The 20725-nt window shown below is 37.1% G+C and overlaps 1 protein-coding gene across 1 annotated transcript in view; it reads left to right on the top strand.

Moving 5' to 3' along the window:
• insra (insulin receptor a) overlaps window positions 1-20725 on the top strand; it is a 103039-nt gene that overhangs the window by 19094 nt on the left and 63220 nt on the right. The window contains exon 2 of the mRNA XM_051698480.1: window positions 4134-4682. Coding sequence (XP_051554440.1) covers window positions 4134-4682 — 549 coding nt within the window. The remainder of the gene's footprint in view (window positions 1-4133; window positions 4683-20725) is intronic.

Genomic DNA, 20725 nt, shown 5'->3' with positions numbered 1-20725 from the left:
TCAACAACGTCGACAAAAAAAAAAATTGTTGACAAAAAATGTCGTTGTCGAATAGTCGTTTGATCTCATTTAACGTAACATGAGATCACATTAAACTAATGATGACGTGCGAGAGTCAAGTCAACCTTAACTTATAGAGTACATTTAAAAACAACAGAAGTTGACACATTGCTTTACAAATCAGTCATATATACAATGACAGAATTATATACATACAAAAAAAGAAATAATAATAATAAATAAATAGATGCAATTAAAAACTGCATCAAGTGTTTACCTAATTTAACCTATTAAAAAGTCCTATTCAAATGCTAAAGAATATTTATATAATACTCTTTATATATGAGGAAGAATTACACAGCTCACAGTCCAGATGCACTCTAAATTTTCCAAACAGCTTCAGGTGATGTAGATCGCAAAGTATGAGGGGATTATAATGCAAAAATACAAAATAAGTAAATACAGAAGCACTCTCGTTGTGGAATAAGTGGAGCTGGAGCTGCCGCTCCGCTAAAGGAAAATGTGCATATTGAGCGTCTTTAAAGGAAACACCCCTACCTTACATCTTTAATGCAGTTATATTTAATGTGTTATAGCTTTATTAAAGTTCAAATAATACGGAAGCAGATCTTGTAAATATGTTCAAATTCCGAAACTGGCATTTCTCTGTGAAATGTGTGAAACACTCTGTTGCGGGGACACTCATCCCTCGAGCGCGTGTGCTTAATGCAGCTAGATTTTAACGTGATAGCTTACGATTTATTGAATCATAATATATGTGTCACTGTGCATTTTTTTTCCTCCCCTTTTTCTCCCCAATTTGGAATGCCCAAGTCCCAATGTGCTCTAAGTCCTCGTGGTGGCGTAGTGACTCACCTCAATCCGGGTGGCGGAGGACGAATCTCAGTTGCCTCCGCATCTGAGATTGTCAACCCGCGCATCTTATCATTTGGCTTGTTGAGCGCATTACCATGGAGACATAGCGGGTGTGTAGGCTTCACGCTATTCTCCGCGGCATCCGCACAACTCGCCACGTGCCCCACCGAGAGTGAACCACATTATAGCGACCACGAGGAGGTTACCCCATGTGACTCTACCCTCCCTAGCAACCGGGCCAATTTGGTTGCTTAGGAGACCTGGCTGGAGTCACTGAGCATGCCCTGGATTCGAACTCACGACTCAAGGTGTGGTAGTAAGCGTCTTTACTCGCTGAGCTACCCATGCCCCTGTCACTGTGCATTTCTTTTTTAATAAGAGAGAGTTTGTTTTTTTGTGAGTTAAAGATGGATTGAAGTGAACAGAAAGGTGAGAGAGGATAGTCTTCACCCCATTATACACTACAACAAAAGAGGATTTTGATTTGTGCTTGTTTTCCAGTATAAATATCTAAAATTCCTTTAAAACAAGGTACATTTTCTTTAGCAGCAATTCTGCAGAAGAAAAAGTTGTTATATGAGAATGTTGAATATAATATTAAAAATAATATAAAAATTATATTAAAGAATATAATATTAAAAAAAGATGCATTCACCTGAGAAGCAGCGTATAAGATGTTTAGACTTGCTTTTAGAGAATAGATCTTGAATATAAGTATATTTTGTCTTTACTGCACTCGCAGAAGTATAACCAAGTGAAAAAAAAATACACTTGTATACAAAATACACTTATATTTAAGATACATTCTCTTAAAGCAAGTCTAAATATCTCTCTTGTTGCTTCTCAAGTAAATGTATCTTGTTTTAAGGATTTGTAGACAATTTTAAATGGAAAACAAGACAAAAACACGTGATAACAATAGGATTTTTTTGCAGTGAATTTCTTTACTGAATTAAACTTAATAAAAAGTATTGAACTTTAATTCAGAATGTCATTTAGAGGTATTTTTAAAAGATGATTAATCGTTGCAATAATCACTGAATAGTCGAATAATCATTCTGATGATGGTTAGATTAATCGATTATCAAAATAATCGTTAGTTGCAGCCCTGCATAGCAAAGGCACTGAATACTTCTGTCAATGTGATATTTCAGTTTTTTATTTTTAATAAATTTGCAAAGTTATCAAAAATCTGGTTTTTGCTTTGTCATTATGGGGTATGGAGTGTAGATTGATGTAAAAAAATAATAATAATTTAAAGCATTTTAGCATGAGGCTGCAACATAACAAAATGTAAAAAAATGAAGGGGTCTGAATACTTTCTGAATGCATTGTGTAAGTTAGCATCATTGCAGATTGTTCTTCATTCACAAAATTGTCTGGTGCTATATACATTGCGCTGTTACTGCCAGATGAAAGCAGGCACAAAAGTTAATTGCACATGTACATTTTCTATCGGTCATGGCAGTAGTAATTAGTAAAATAATGATCATGTGATGGAGAAGAGTGTTATAAGCTGGCATGTATCCCAATGCCTGTTGTGTTTAAGAGTACTTTTGGCATGTTAAAATTATGATTTAGGTGTCTGAATCACAGTAGTGGAGTGATGCTGTGTGTGTCAGATCACAGTGGTCTGCTGCATCCTCCACTATAGCACTCAGAGCCATCCCGCAAGATCATAGTTTCGGCGTACAAATTGCATTCAGCTCAGATTTTGTGGGTGCTTTTGCGCCATTGCCTAATCTAGGTTTCCTTTAGTGAATTGGGTGCTAAACCATTGCTGACTGCATGTGCAAATAACTGTTGCTTTTAGCGGGCGCAGTTCATACTTTGTAAGCAAAGTCAGGCCAGATTGAGAAACATCTCTCCAGCTGTACAGCTCATGCGCTAGTAAACCAGGACTGGAATGTCAAAAGCTGCAGGAAGAGTTTTTATTATCTTCATTAACCATGTCATGTCATATGGTAGACATCAGCTCAAAGGGAGAAAATTGAAACATGTGACAGAACGTTATGTAGTTCTAATCAGTTTTTATGGTTCTGTATATGATTTCATTTATTAGTGTCTATAGAATACATTTGTGCATTTTCTGTTTTTTCCAGGGTTCCCGTGGATCCTTAAAAAGTCTTAAAATGTCTTCGATTCGGTTTTCCAAAATTTAAGGTCATAAAAAGTCTTAAATATCTTAAAAGATACGACAAAAGTCTTCATTATCATTTAAAGAGGTCTTAAATTTGGGGGCAGAAAGACAGGAATCGTGATATGATCTAATGTGAGTATCAAGCTTCAAAAGAATACGATTTAATTAAATAAATGCATGCAGTGCATCCTTCAAAGTGAAAACATGGCACTGTTGTATTTTCTCCAAGCATGCGGGGACTTGTGAGTGTTTTCAGCTGTTGCAGAGCAGTTCACAATCATTAAGCCATATCGGAAATTTATGACAAGGAATCACTAATGATCAGCTGTTGATGATGTTGATATAGTGTTGATGAAATATGACAATGTTTACTTTTAATTGTTTATATTGTGATACATTGTAGATTATTGTAGGAGTGCACATTTTATTTCCCTTATTTGTTTGAATGGGCAGCTGGAAGAGGTGAAGCGCAAACATTTCAAAATAAGAGTCCCTGGTGTATTTCAGTTTTTAAACGTAAAAGTTTCGCACTATGAGTCGAATCTTTTTTATTATTATTATTTTTATTTTTTATCATTATTAATTTTTTTCCCTCTGGTTATCGGTAGTTTGGTTGCATCATAAACTGCATCTAAATCTTACTCAGTTTGGACTCTTGTAGCCTCTGCCCCATCACTGGAAGGACAGACTAAGAACATTTAATATAGGCTACCAATTTTAAAAACTATTGGCACATTAATTGCCTTTCAACACATTATCGCATCAGCAAAATCCAATATTGGTAGACCTCTAATTTGTATTTATTTATATAATGGTACATAAACCAATTTGAATGTGATATATGTGGAAAACATGAGTATTTTAAACTTTTTTAGATTGTGATTTTAGTGGGTTTGTTTTGTTATGGGGATACAGCATTCATTTTATCTGTTCAAGTCTTGAAAAAGGTCTTAAAGTCTTAAATTAGTTTTTTAAAAACTCTGCAGCAGCTCTGTTTTCTGATCGTTACTGTTTATAGACAAATCTTGTTGACCTGTGAGTGATTTTCCAAGAATCTGTTGTAGATTTTCATCAAAGCAAATAACATTTTGGTTTCTATCTCTTTTTGTTGTTCTAGTTTGCTCAAGTAAAGATATCAGAAATAACGTGACCAATCTGCGCATATTGGAGAACTGCACCGTCATCGAAGGCCACTTAAAGATCCTGCTCATGTTCACGACTAAAGCAGAGGACTTCCGAGGCGTGAGTTTCCCCAAGCTGACGGTAGTGACGGACTACTTACTCCTGTTCCGCGTTTATGGCATGGAGAGTCTCAGCGACCTGTTTCCCAACCTCACGGTGGTGCGGGGCAATAACCTCTTCTTCAACTATGCCCTCGTACTCTTCGAGATGCTGCAGCTGAAGGAGATCGGCCTTCACAGCCTGATGAACATCACGCGTGGTGCTGTACGTGTGGAAAAGAACCCTGACCTCTGCTACCTCTCCACCCTTGACTGGTCCAAGATCCTTGACTCTATGGAGGACAACTACATTGTGGCTAATAAGAACGATCGAGAGTGCGGAGATGTCTGCCCAGGCACGGTTCAAGGCAAAAGCACCTGCCTACTCACCACCATCAATGGGGACTTCAGCGAGCGATGCTGGAACCAGAAGTACTGCCAGAGAAGTATGTAGTCTTAATTGCTTTTTTATTTTTATTTTGATATAGTTTTGCTTTTTTAAGGTGTCCTTGGTAATTTCTTTGTTTATGTTGCGTTGACACCCAGCGGCATAGATGAAGCATCACACAACAGCAAATGTAAATGGTGGCGCAAGGCGCTCAGCCTTTTTTTTCCGCTAAAACTGATATGATTAGGACTCATGTGGTTTTACCAGGGACTAAAATTTAAATGTTTTTCATTTTGGTTTCGTTCTGGTTAGAAACAGTATTTTTCCGTTCCGGTTCGAGTGTTCCACAGCCTCCTTTCTAACTGGTAACCGGTTAGAACAAAATTAAAGAATGGTTAATAATATTCTTTTTAAAATGAAAGTTTAATATATTTAAACAATGTTCTGCTAATGAGAGTGAAGCTCAATTTTTTGTGCTACAGGAAGTGGTGTAGGTTTAGAAAATTTACTGTGATAACCCATTTAGTCTTTGATTTCATAAAAAAAAATATTGTAATGAAATTAACCAGTTATTAACCGGTTTCCAGGATTTAAAAATATCATTTTCATTCCGGAACAATTAAAAGGGCCTTTGTTCCCATTTTTGTTTACGTACTGCAAAACATTTTTGTTAATTTTCAATTTTCCTTTCTGTTTCTTAAACCGTTTTTAGTCCCTGGGTTTTACATAATTTTAAACATATTGTTTTCATTTCTTTGCATTTAAAAGTTTAGCATTTAGCAAAACAATCACTTAGTGCACCTTTAAACCATTACACAGAATGTAGCTAAGCACTGTTATGAATCCCACTTATTTTCACCTCCTCCTCGTTGTCAGAAAATCACTTACCCCATTTTATTTGGAGCATTAGGGTAATAATATTTACATTACCATAAAGTCCTGAGATGTTTTGAGAAGTGAGTGGAAAGTTGTCAGGGCTGTGTGTGTTTGTGTGTGTGTGTGTCAGAATGTGTTGTGAATATTGGCAGGATGTTCACTGGGTTCTCTTAGCAAGAGCAACAGTGAACGCCAACCATGCTGGAAGCAGTAAGTCAGGTGATCAGCTGCTGTTAAGTAATCCATGTTTCTGTGTCAGCTTGAACCGTGTTCGAGAATATGACGCAATAGCTCTGTTTGGGCAGAAGTTAGGGGTGCGGGTGGTGTGTGTAGATGTTTGTGTGCGAGTCTGTTTCTACCTGACCAAATCAGCTGGAGTGGTGTATCAGACAAGGCTGTCTGCAACGTTTTGTTGTAAAACTGCTAATCAGTTAAATATGTAGTTCCGATGAGTTCCAGTTTGAACATACGGAAGATTCTTGCATAGTGGTGCAAATCCCCCAAGCTCACACAATTACACAACACATGGGGCACATCATGTACCGATAACTGTTCTCTGAGCGAGCTGTATGGTTTCATGTGTCTGTTGAAAGGTCTTTTTCCATTGGGGATCTTCTGTTTTGTAGCACCATTTATAAAAGAAAAGTCTTTGGTCTATAGTTATTAGTGGTGTTTGTTAAGGAAAGCTTATATTACTGTTGCTCATACTTCAGGTTTGGGATTTGAAAAACCCAAGTGATTGAATTTAATTGATTTTTACTTGGTGGATGAATAAATTACCAATTAAAAAAAAAAATAATATCCAGTTAAAGGAGGGACCTGAGCCTTATCTAGGGACCAGAATATCAAAGAAACTCATTTGATTGCATCCAGTAAGCAAAACCATTACCACCACTCAGAACACCCTAAGGCCCGATTATTCTTTCTTCATTTAGGAGTAAAAAGAAGTTCTAAACAGCCGAGCAACGGTATACTGTTTCTGAAAATTCAGAAACCCACCACACTGCTGTGGGATGCGTTTAGAAGTACATTTAAATATGAGGACGCTCAGTAAAACCTAACTAATGTGACATTAAAATGTGTTATCAGTGCCTCATCCTATGAGTAGAATTCACATGAGGTCAGTAACCACTCGATGATGATTTAAAATAATATACAATTTATACAGTAGAAAATAATTTGTCTTGTTTACATTATGAATTCATGACGCTAATGCGCTAACACTATACGTGGCATAATATGCGCTGGTTAAACTCTGTTATTGTGATTTATGATGACACTGATACTACTGCAAATATGAGTGTATAAAAGTGTTAAAGCTAGGGTGTGTAACCCAGAGAGGCTAGCAGTTAGCAAGCTAGCTTTGAAAGCATAGAGTCCGCCCTCGCTTCAGAGGTGTCTCCAAAGCCACGTCTCCTCTATCACACATGAACACACACACAGAGCAGAGTCTAAGCACCAGGAGGAGAGACGTGTTGGTGGAATTATAATTTTGACATTTCTAACTTTACGCAGATGATAACAATCTGGTCTTTATAACCAGTTATGTGATAGTATTTCAGCAAAACTACAATGACAACATCGTCAAATTATCAATCAATGCAGAAAGACAAGTAACTTTCTTCCTAAGGATGCATACACAATACCCAGAAGGATGTTTGATTTGATTTTTTTTTTATTCAAGTAAAAACATGACATTATACTCACTGTTTTGGGAGAGACTGATGAAATATTCAAAACAGTGGGTGGTGGTAGTCTTATGAATCCATGCACCAAAGGTGTGGATGTTGCAGTGTTTTCGTAATTTGAAGACATAAAAATAATTTCATTTTACACCGTAGCTGCTGTTAGAGCTGAGATAATTCATAAAGGTACACAAACTACATGAGATATATACTTAATTACATTAAAAAAATATATCAAAAACAAATAAAACCATGTAATTACCTGTCCAAAAGATAAACAACAACCATGGCGTCATTTTTCAGACCCTTTGAGTCCTGCAGTTGACTCCAGCGTGGAAAAGCAACGGCAGTGTTAATTCTGCTTTTAGCACGCTCATGATCCAGACGTTTTTTCGTTGTAGAAGTTTCTAACACGGTCTGTCTTTTCTTGTTTCTTTTTACTGGTGGTTCAGGGGGAACATAAGGTAGCTGCGGTGCGCCTTCCATTCTCGCGCTCGCTCTGCACAGCGTCAAGGAACCCGCGCGGATGGCGTGTGATTGTCTGTGCGATCAAGTTGTGCGGTGGTATGCAAATATAGATTGACAGACAGGATGGACATCCTGTCATTACATTCGGACCGAATGCAATGATTGGTCGATCATTTTTTAGTCCTGTCCCTTCCACAGAAGATATATCTATATTTTTTTATATATAAAAATATAAAAATAATATATTATTGATTGCTATCAGGATGTGAAGAGACTTTCAACCAGTATAACAAAAAATGCTTCTGGAAAAGATTGCACACCCTAGCTTTAATGTGCAGAATAAAGACAAAAGAATGATGATAGAGGCATATCTTACTTCATACAGATGTGTGAATGGCTTTCGCTGCAGATGGCAGATGAGTGAATGGGCACTTTAGAGATTTTGAGAAGATATTCCATTTGTAGACTAATTAAACAAAACAAAAAAATCTTATGAAATGGTCTTGGAAGATGTTTCTAAGCGAACAATTGTACAGATGTAAGTACATTTGCACCAGCTTGCTATTCAAACAGTGTGAGGTCTATGCAACATATACCGATCAAAGCTGTGTGAAAATGAAATTCATCTTACAGTATTTCTGAATACTTTATAATGCTCTGTGGTTTTACAAGTTGCTACATGACCACAGTAATATTGGACCCCAAACCGCAAGACCTTCACCACAAGCACCAGGCCAGGGATGATTCTTCTATCAATGCATTTTAATCTCTGCCTTTGGCCAAAAACTCTCCCACTGCAACTCATCAGTTAGGAGTCAAAGGACTTCAGTCTACACTTTCACCTACATTACAAGTAATCACCTCTAGGCATTTTGCCCTTCAACTCCCCATGCACACATAAAGCAGCATTACGAAAAGTATGTAAGCAGCTCCTTTAATATTGAAAGTTGAGGAGTGTATATATTTGTATTATATTAGGGGTGTGTAAATTCATAGCATTATTAGAGCTAGAAGAAAATGTGAGCAGTCTTTGCACATCCAAAACTCACCACAGCAATTCTAGAGTTTTTTTGGTAATTACAAGAGCATTGCTAAATTGTTTGTGGCCTCGATGTAATTCCTACGAAATTGAAGAACGAATGGGTGTGACATCATTTATAACAAAATCTAGCCAAAAAGAAGGTGTTTTTGCATTTGTTTCAGTGGTTCGTAACAGCTCACTGCACTGTAAACCTTAATGTTGTCATGTTACTGAAAAAATCTATGAAAAAATTACTTGAAATGTCAAGTTTTGGGCTCATAAATCAAATATCCAATTCCTTGAACTTATTTATCTTAAAAATCTATTGATTTAAAATTTTAAGTGTTAATAACTCAAACGATTGAGTACAAAATCGAGTCTATGGGGAATACCCACAATCCCTTGTGCTTGAATTATTAAAATATGTTTCCTTGGTCAAACAACAATATTTAAATAGCAAATCTGAGTTAAGTGTACTTCTAGTTACCTTAATTTAAATAGTTAAGTTCATTCTCTATGAAGTTTTGGAGATGCATTTACTCAATTCAATTGGTGGAATGAGTTTACTCAATCAGCTGAGGACAGTCTACTTACAAGGGTTTTCAGTGTACCACAGGAATTGCTTTCTTGATCTATAATGGATTTTGAAAGTACTGAACCCCTTTCAAAGTTTATTTCGGAAATATATATATATATATATACATACAATGGTCGGCCAGAAGTTTGGAAAAATGTACAGATTTTGCTGTTTCAGTAGGAAATTGGTACTTTAATTCACCAAAGTGGCATTCAACTGATCACAAAGTATAGTCAGGACATTACTAATGTAAAAAACAGCTCCATCACTATTTGAAAAAAGTCATTTTTCATCAAATCTAGACAGACCCCATTTCCAGCAGCCATCACTCCAACACCTTATCATTGAGTAATCATGCTAAATTGCTAATTTGGTACTGGAAAATCACTTGTCATTATATCAAACACAGTTGAAAGCTGTTTGGTTCGTTAAATGAAGCTTAACATTGTCTTTGTGTTTGTTTTTGAGTTGCCACAGTATGCAATAGACTGGCAGGTCTTAAGGTCAATATTAGGTCAAAAATGGCAAAAAAGAAACCGCTTTCTCTAGAAACTCATCAGTCAATCATTGTTTGGAGGAATGAAGGCTATACAATGCTTGAAATTGCAAAAAAAGATTTCATACAAAGGTATACACTACGGTCCTCAAAGACAAAGGACAACTGTCTCTAACAAGGACAGAAACAGATGTACAACTAAACAAGAGGAAGTTCATCAGAGTCTCTAGTTTGAGAAATAGATGCCTCACATGTCCTCAGCTGACAGCATCATTGAATTCTACCCACTCAACACCAGTTTCATGTACAACAGTAAAGAGAAGGGTGCAGGCCTTATGGGAAGAATTGCAAAGAAAAAGCCACTTTTGAAACAGAAAAACAAAAAGAAAAGGTTAGAGTGGGCAAAGAAACAAACATTGGACAACAGATAATTGGAAAAGAGTGTTATGGATCTTAACCCCATTGAGCTTTTGTGGGATCAGCTAGACTGTAAGGTGTGTGAGAAGTGCCCGACAAGACAGCCACATCTATGGCAAGTGCTACAGGAAGCGTGGGGTGAAATGTCACCTGAGTATCTGGACAAACTGACAGCTAGAATGCCAAGGATCTGCAAAGCTGTCATTGCTGCACGTGGAGGATTGTTTGATGAGAACTCTTTGAAGTAGTTTTAAGAAATTGTAATAGTGATTTTCACGTTATTAATGTCTTGACTGTACATTGTGATCAGTTGAATGCCACTTTGGTGAAAAAAAATACCAATTTCTTTCCATAAGTGCAAAATCTGTACATTATTCCAAACTTTTGGCCGCCAGTGTGTGTGTGTGTGTGTGTATGTATGTATATATGTATATATGTATGTATATGTGTGTGTGTGTGTGTGTGTGTGTGTGTGTGTGTGTGTGTGTGTGTATATATATATATATATATATATATATATATATATATATATATATATATATATATATATACACACACACACACCGATCAGCCACAACATTAAAACCCCCTGCCTAATAGTGCCAGCTTGCACTATTTTTCTCACCACAATTGTACAGAATGGTTATCTGAGTTACCGTAGACTAGTTCGAACAAGTCTGGCCATTCTCTTTTGACCTCTCTCATCAACAAGGAATTTCCATCCACAGAATTGCTGCTCACTGGATGTTTGTTGTTTTTGGCACCATTCAGAGTAAATTCTAGAGATAGATATCTTTAGATAATCACTTTTATATATAATTTTAATGTTGTGGCTGATTGGTGTGTGTGTGTGTGTGTGTGTGTGTGTGTGTGTGTGTGTGTATGATATATATATATATATATATATATATATATATATATATATATATATATATATATATATATATATATTTATATATTGTGGGATCATAGATATATATTTTTGTCTACAAAACTAATTTCAAACATTTAAGCATATGCTTTCAGATCAAAAGATTTTTAAGATCATGAGAAACATTTCAGCCAAGTGACCCTAAACTTTTGAACGGTAGTGTGTGTGTGTGTGTGTATATATATATATATATATATATTTATATTTATTTATTTATTTTTTTTTCATGGACATGTCCACTACCCCAATATATTTTAATTGCATTTTGAAATGGCTGAAACCGCCTTTTCAGGAACTCCTTAAGAAAAATCAAGCTCTACACCATGTGGATATTTCTCATTGGTTTTTTTTATCCCTTTTACTGTATGTTTAAGTACATTTGTTAAGCAGTTATTTTCTCAAACATGCTCTCTAGCTAAGTTGCCAAGTTTCATTGTTTACTTGTACAATCACCTTTACATGTTAGCAGCGTAATGATACGTTTTGTTGATTGAATGTTGTCATCTCCTCTTTTTACAGATTTAATCCCTGTGGGATTAAACTGTTAGTGACGTGAGCTTTCCTTGCTCATTAATCCCTCAATGTGAAGGATCTCACACATTCTGTCTGGCTCTCTCTGTCTTGTTTCTGTCCCTCACTCGCTCACAGCTGTCCGTCTTTCCAGTATCCCTCTACACATAATATTGAATCACAGTCTATCCAGCCACTGGATTTCAACAGGATTCAAGCATGTCCCTCGCCCTCAATCCTGATCCACGTGGTGGGAGTTGCAGAGTTGTATTGCTTAATTCTGTCTGTAGATGATCAGTAGTGAGTAGTCGACTTCAGCAGCCCTGCAACGCTCGTGGCTGATCCAGAGAGAAAGGAAAGTTACTGAGGGCAGCCAGATCAGCAGGCCTCTTACAGCAGAGCAGCTGCCTCTTAAGCGGGGGAGGAGGAGAGAGAGAGAGCGAGTAAAGAGCCTGTGGTAACCGCCTAGGGATGCACTGCCAAAGTCTCTTTTGCAGATTTCCGCGGTTATATTGGCAGATGTACAAAAGAGGTTTTGTTTCATATTTGAAATACTTTTGGAAATATTGGCACTGATTTTCCTAAGCAGATTTGCTCTCTGAGCCTGTTTTGGCTGTTGGAAACAGTAACACTGATTTAAATCTATCACTGTTGAGGAATTAATAAAGTCTGATGGTAGATCAGGCCCTTTTTTGGTATTTGAATGTCGTCTTCTCGCTCACCCCAACTCACCACACTAAATGGAATAGCTTTGCATCATCCTGGACAATGACACAGCAATGGGCCTGAATCCATTGCACCTACCAGCTACCCTGTGGGGAACTGAAGCATTTAATAGGTAAATAATAGGGTAAACAGTAGGATTATTGCAGGATAATGGACCTTAGTCAGGGTATACGTCATATTTCATTTGAAACAAATGAAAACAAGGCTGTGAGGAAAGACGCACAGTATGTTCAGTGTGTTGTGTACCTCGATGCTGATGGTTAATGATTACCAACTTGCAAATTTACAATTAAGCCTACTATTAAAAAAAAAATAGCATTTCTTAGCTATAGCTATACTGACTACTAACACCATGTAAGTTATTGTCTAATTGCTAATTTTGCAATTACCTTAACAGAAAAAAACATATAACAAAGTATCCAAAGAGAATCACCCGTTGCACGTGTGTATGTGTGTGTGACTTCATGGGGAGACACGATTTGAGTTTCATTGCATCTGTACTGTGTGACTATAAAGAAAATAAAGTGATTTCTGGATTAATACATCGACTTTTTCCTGGGATGACGGATATAGGGTTGCAACGGTATGAGATATTCACAGTACGATAACCATCTCAGAAAATATCACTGTATACGATATTACACAGTTATTATTATCAGTTACAATGACCTTTAAAGGAGTGAAAACAGAAGTTTTTTTTTTTGGTTGAACAAACGCTTTATTATAATTGAAACTTGAAACCATTTTTTCAGTATGTGTAAAAAAAAGTCTCCCTTTTGAAAATAAATAGAATAAATAAGAAAGCTAACAGAATTATTATAATAAACCGAATTATAAACATAAAAAAAATAGCATGTAGCTATAACATGTTATATAACTAAAGCATGTTAGTTTACATATTAAATTAACTACTAAATGAAAAATAACATCAGCTGTGTGAGCTTTAAAGTAATGTCCTATGATTATTAACAATTAACATATACTGTAGGTGCGCGACAGCACAGCCAGACTGCTCCTGTCTGTACCTTTAACTCAGTGGTTCTCAACTGGTTTTGCTTCAGGACCCAGATTTTACATTGGAAATTAAGTGGTGACCCACCATAGTAAAAATGTAACCTGCATTTAATGTATCCTGGGTCGCATTTCCTTTTATGTTGCATAGTTTTGTTCATGCTTTTCAAGTAAATGGACATATATCAAGTGACATTATTTTTGTTGACGTCAACAACAAAAGCGACTGGAAGTTTTCTCTCCCCCCTTTTAAAAATTGAAGAGCATATTTACTTAAATGAGCCCATTATTATCCCGTTTGTTTCCAATTTCAAACATAATTCAAACAGAACATACATATTACACAGGAGGAAAGGCTCCTCATTACCGTGGTTTGGTCATGGTTTATGAAAAAATAAATACTAGCTGAAACACATCTTGAAACTTTAACTACAACTGCCACTGTTGATATAAAATGAGGTCTAATAGATTCTACCTTTAGTTTATTTCATATGAAAATATAACATTTTGTCATAATGTAACAGTTACTTTTACTCATGTAAAATCGTGAAACAGTTTTGTAAAGGTGATGATGTATAATGAAAAAAAAATTAGCGCATAACACAGTGTTGCTCTTTTCCTCCTCAGTGCTGTTTGGCATGTCAGGACTGCCTACTGTCTGAGAGGTTTGACTTGACTTCCTCCGTAACGCTTTAAACTAGAAAAGTCTCACTAGAATTGAAATTGGTCACATCAGTTTTGAGGTCTGTGCTCAACAATATCGAGAGAAGCCCGGTTGTTGCATGTGCATGCCAGAGAGAAGAGCAGATCATGATAACGATCTGGTTCAGTTACACTCGTGAGAAAGTGCAGATGAGAAGCCTTTAGCTTATTGTGAGATTATCATTAAATCTGCCTCGGCAGTCCTAAATAGGCTATCACTTGGGCGGCCACCAAAATATCTTCAGTGGGAGAACCATGGTACTGTTCTTTCCCTGCTGTCCGCAACCCAGTCCGAATAGACCTGCAACCCACCAGTTGAGAAACACTGCTTTAACTCACACACACACTCACTTACGTCAGACCCCCATGCCTCGCTTCTCTCTGACATTTTCTCCACTGCATGTGTGTGTGTGGCGCAAGTTAACGAGTCTGACAGGCAGTCGAGGAGGAAAGGAGATGCGCACACACAGGTGAGATTCTCCGTCCGTTTTTTTCTCAATACCGTAGATAAGCAAATGTACATGGTATGAAAACCGTCAATTTTCATACCGAGGTATACCGGTAAACCGCTGCAACCCTTGATGGATATAAATAATCAGTTGTTTATCGAGAGTGGGTAATTAAACTTTATTGTACACTAAACAAATCTAGTTTACATGAGAGAAGTATTGCGTACCTGGTACTGCATGGTTAACTTGCATCTAAGGCTGCAACAACTAATTGATAAAATAGATTATTATCGATAATGGAAATCATCGACAACGAATTTCATTATCGATTAGTTGGATATATGCTGCAAGCATGGAGAAGTTCTGTCTGTGACGTTACTTTACAGCCTGGTGGAAAATGTTTTGCATGATGAATCTAATTTGAAAAACAACGGAGACAAGCTGAAGTGGGAAAAAGATGTTGTCCAGCGCATGAGAACACTTTATAAACACTTCAGAGAAGATCATAATAAGCGTACAGTTTAATGTGGAGCAGTTGCTGCATCAGGTGCGTTGAAAGAGTGTTTGTGCCGTTTGATGCGCTTAAGAGTGGTTTTTCTCCAGCACATGACCTACATTTTGCTGCTGTTTTCTGTTTTATAATCTAAATGTTATGAATTCAAAATCAGTTATGTATTTCTGCATATTTTGCAAAACTGTTTGTTTTAACCACATGCAAGTCTCCGTTAAACTTAACCGAGCAAGCGCACGCGCTTCCACGCCAATCAAACCAATCGCAATGGATAAAGGTAGCGTAATCACTTTGATTAAACGCATGCAACATCATAACATTTCAATGTAATCAATTGTGCAGCTTTCATTGATGTCACGTTGATGTCTCAGAGGTCAAAGTGTGCGGTTTAAAGTGTTTTAGATTGTTTCTCATCATGTGAGCACATGAAATACAGTGATGAAACTTTTCAGCACAAGAGTGAATCTGCACTTTGTTTACAGATGATTGTACTATATTAAACTGTAAATAATGTATAATAATGCTAAGGGTCCTGATATTTGATTGTCCTGATAATGCCAAATGTAATGTCTGATTCCACCAGTAGATTTATACCATGGCAAACATTATTTTACTGGATAAACATACACATATTTTTGAAAAGAATAGTTTAGAAAAATGTAATCAGCAACAATACTATTGTAAAACCTACAATATTAATTTAAAATACTTAAAATATATGTAATCAGTGACAGTATACAAGCATACAGTTGAAGTCAGAAGTTTACATACACTTAGCTTGAAGTCATTTAAAATAATTTTTTAACTACACAGATTTAATATTAGCAAACTATAGTTTTGGCAAGTCGTTTAGGACATCTACTTTGTGCATGAAACGAGTAATTTTTCCAACAATTGTTTACAGACAGATTGTTTCACTTTTAATTGATTATATCACAATTCCAGTGGGTCAGAAATTTACATACACTAAGTTAACTGTGCCTTTAAGCAGCTTGGAAAATTCCAGAAAATGATGTCAAGCCTTTAAACAATTAGCCAATTAGTTTCTGATAGGAGGTGTACTAAATTGGAGGTGTACCTGTGGATGTATTTTAAGGCCTACCTTCAAACTCAGTGCCTCTTTGCTTGACATCATGGGAAAATCAAAAGAAATCAGCCAAGACCTCAGAAAACAAATTGTGGACCTCCACAAGTCTGGTTTATCCTTGGGAGCAATTTCTAAATGCATGAAGGTACCACGTTCATCTGTACAAACAATAGTACGCAAGCATAAACACCATGGGACCACGCAGCCATCTTACCGCTCAGGAAGGGGACACATTCTGTCTCCTAGAGATTAATGTAGCTTGGTGCGAAAAGTACAAATCAATCCCAGAACAACAGCAAAGGACCTTGTGAAGATGCTGGAGGAACCAAGTATCTATAGCCACAGTAATACGAGTCCTATATCGACATAACCTGAAAGGCTGCTCAGCAAGGAAGAAGCCACTGCTCCAAAACTGCCATAAAAAAGCCAGATTACAGTTTGCTAGTGCACATGGGGACAAAGATCTTACATTTTGTAGAAATGTCCTCTGGTCTAATGAAACAAAATTGGAATTGTTTGACCATAATGACCACTGTTATGTTTGGAGGAAAAAGGGTGAGGCTTGCAAGCCGAAGAACACCATCCCAACCGTGAAGCATGGGGGTGGCAGCATTATGTTGTGGGGGTGCTTTGCTGCAGGAGGGACTGGTGCACTTTACAAAATAGATGGCATCATGAGGAAGGAAAATTATGTGGATATATTGAAGCAACATCTCAAGACATCAGCCAGGAAGTTAAAGCTCAGTCACGAATGGGTCTTCCAAATGGATAATAACCCCAAGCATACCTCCAAAATTGTGGCAAAATGGCTTAAGGACAACAACGTCAAGATATTGGAGTGGCAATCACAAAGCCCTGACCTCAGTCTGAAAGAAAATTTGTGGGCAGAACTCAAAAAGCTTGTGTGAGCAAGGAGGCCTACAAACCTGACTCAGTTACACCAGTTCTGTCAGGAGGAATTGGCCAAAATTCCAGCAACTTATTGTGAGAAGCTTGTGGAAGGCTACCCAAAACGTTTGACCCAAGTTAAACAATTTATAGGCAATGCTACCAAATACTAACAAAGTGTATGTAAACTTCTGACCCACTGGGTATGTGATGAAAGAAATAGAAGAAATCAGTAATTTTCTCTACTTTTATTCTGACATTTCACATTCTTTTTTATTTATTTATTTGTTTTTATTTACTCCCCTTTTCTTCCTAATTTGGAATTCCCAATGCGCTCTAAGTCCACGTGGTGGCATAGTGACTTGCCTCAATCCGGGTGGCGGAGGACAAATCTCAGTTGCCTCCGCGTCTGAGACCGCCAATCCGCGCATCTTATCATGTGGCTTGTTGAGCGCGTTACCACGGAGACATAGTGCATGTGGAGGCTTCAAGCTATCCTCCGCGGCATCCAAGCACAACTCACCACACGCCCCACCGAGAGCAAGAACCACATTATAGCGACCACGAGGAGGTTACCCCATGTGACTCTACCTTCCTTAGCAACCGGGCCAATTTGGTTGCTTAGGAGACCTGGCTGGAGTTACTCAGCATGCCCTGGATTCGAACTCTTGACTCCAGGGGTGGTAGTCAGCATCTTTACTCGCTGAGCTACCCAGGCCCCCGACATTTCACATTGTTAAAATAAAGGAGTGATCCTAACTGACCTAAGACAGGAAATGATTTCTACAATTAAATGTCAGGAATTGTGAAAAACTGAGTTTAAATGTATTTGACTAAGGTGTATGTAAACTTCTTTTTCAGCTGGGCAGAATTATTAATATTTCTATTCTGGTGTCAACATTGCCTTCTGCTGGGCAAATGTTTTGTCCCACTCCATCCCCGATGGATCATTTTACTCTTTATTGAACAGTGCTTTTTGTTCTACAAAGTTTTGAAAGTGAAAGGAACTGTTTTGCATATGTACTGAAAGTAATAATAATAATAATAATAATAAATTCAAACTTGTCATGATTCAGGCTTTGTTCAAAGTTTTGTGAGAGTGTAGAATCATTAATTCAGTGAAATCAAACCAAATCCTCACACCCTTTATAAAAAATTTTTTTAATCATATTTTAATTAATACAGGAAATAGAGTTTATTTTTTCATCCAATAAATCAATTAATCGAAGAAATAATCGAAGATTAATCGATTTTTCAAAATAATCGTTAGTTGCAGCCCTACTTGCATCAGTAATTTATGTTGAAATATGAAAGCCTTTATTGTAAAAGATTGTGTTGTTAAATAGGTTTATAGTGAATTTTAAACATTGTCCACTGAGTTCAGCATGTGCTGTGCTATCAAATAGCGCTTTCACCAGCTCGTCTCATCTCTACTCCGACTGTAATCTGAAGACACGGGCTGCGTCCGAAAACTGGAAAATGCTGCCTTCGGAGGTTGTATTAGGATGGATGAAGGTAGGATGAAATAAGGTGCCTTTTAAACTGTTTAGAGACTTCCATTCATTCAAAAACACTGTTGTTTAAACCATTATCTGACAGCTGCCTATGTTTTCTGATGCAGCCAAAGTTTGTATAAAATGGCCAGAATTATAATGGTCGATACTAGATGATGTCACTACAGTGGTTACTATGTGAGTGCGAATGCAACAGGTGAAAAGTCTCCTCAGGTGTTCCGTTCCTCGTAAGAGTTCTCATCTAGAAAGTTACTAAAGGAAAGTACCAGGACTGTAGGTGGGAAAGGGCCTTATTTATTTATGTCTGCACATTAAACTGGGATAGGAGAAAGTAGTGATGTCAAAAGTACAGGTACTTTGGTACCAAATCGATACTTAAATGAAAAAGATGTAATGCTACCAGTGTTTCTGCAGTACCGGTAGTACAGAGCACCGACTCGATTCGGTTCCCGCGCAGTGTCTGACTGACAGACGGCTATTTTCAAGTTCTCACATGCTTATTTGAGCACTTGTTACTCCTTTTACACTGAAATGGACAATTAATTCAATAAAAATTGTGATATGTCCTTGTTAGAGATGTGCGGAACGACGAATTTCACTGATGTTTAAACTTACATTTTTGAGTCGACTAGTCTAAAAAGAAACCCTCGGAACAGTCAAAAAAACATTGTATACTTATGTGTCCAATTTAAAATACTTAATCTATTCCAACAGCCAAATCCGACACTAAATTCAGTTGAAAAGGGGCATTTATCTGCGACGTGTTTGTCTTGAGTTGTGATATTCATTGTACATTATAGAGTATGAGACACATTCACTGAATCAATTAAGAACGTTAACCAATAACAGTTGAGATGTAAAAAATAAAAATAGCTAGGATATAAAAAATGTGTATTACAGTATGTATTGTTCTGAACATGACATGCACACTGAATAAAGGATAGTTTAAACAGATAAGCAGTCGGCAAACAGTTGAATACAGCCTTCTTGATCAGCAGGTTTAAAATAACTTGGAGGAAAAAAAATTGCCATGCTTATTATGACCAACATCTTATCTGGAAGTGTGAAACTACCATCAAAAACACAGAATTGGAAAAGCCTTCACGTCAAAATAAAAGCTAGATGCGTGAAATCGCTGTAAAGTATCATGTAATATTTCTTGTATTAATAATAATAATAATCATAATAGTTATATTTAAGCACTAACTCTCAAACAAGAGTACTGTATGTGCTAAGTAGAAATTTTCATATATGTTTTCATTTATAATGTGATGCTCTATTGTGCAGCACTTTATTTGACAAAAATAAGACATATTTTGTGTTTTATATTGTGCTGTGAGGATATTTACTGAAGCTCTTCAATTGATTAAAATAATGCAATAGTAAGTTGAAATAAGGAGAAAATTGCTGATCTCTGAACACGTTCTCTTTGTCCTATACAGCTTTGGGATCACCTGTGAAGTTCACTCTCATTGTAAAGTTCAAGTTTTGTGTTAAATCTGAGAGTGCTGAGGCTTCTGTTCAGGCTCTCAGCCAGTTCTGAATGAGGCTGGGGTTCCCCAGGCGCAGAGAGTATTTTACACACATTATAAAATGATCTTCATTATCTGTCCTCCGAGGGGATTACAAACACAGCTGAGATGGAGATTAGTTTGACTGAGAGAAGAAAGTAAGGTGTGTGTGTCTAAATGTTTAAGATTGAGGCTTAACATCCACCTCCCCCAGTGACCGGCTCATATTTGATTAGATAGAATGGTAAGTTTCTTTATATAAACTCAGCAAAAAAAGAAACGCCCTCTCACATTCAACTGCTTTTATTTTCAGCAAACTTAACGTGTAAATATTTGTATTAACATAAAAAGATTCAACAGCTAAGACATAAACTGAACAAGTTTCACAGACATATGACTAACAGAAATGGAATAATGTGTCAAAATCAAAAGTAACAGTTAGTATCTGGTGTGGCCACCAGCTGCATTAAGTACTGCAGTGCATCTCCTCCTCATGGACTGCACCAGATTTGCCAGTTCTTACTGTGAGATGTTATCCCACTCTTCCACCAAGGCACTTGCAAGTTCCTGGACAATGGCCCTAGCCCTCACCCTCCAATCCAACAGGTCCCAGACGTGCTCAGTGGATTGAGATCCGGGCTCTTCACTGGCCATGGCAGAACACTGACATTCCTGTCTTGCAGGAGGAAATCATGCACAGACAAGCAGTATGGCTGGTGGC

The sequence above is a fragment of the Myxocyprinus asiaticus genome, chromosome 5 (assembly GCF_019703515.2).
Source record: "Myxocyprinus asiaticus isolate MX2 ecotype Aquarium Trade chromosome 5, UBuf_Myxa_2, whole genome shotgun sequence".
In the NCBI taxonomy this organism is placed as follows: Eukaryota; Metazoa; Chordata; class Actinopteri; order Cypriniformes; family Catostomidae; genus Myxocyprinus; species Myxocyprinus asiaticus.
This window is presented reverse-complemented; position numbering and strand designations above follow the sequence as displayed.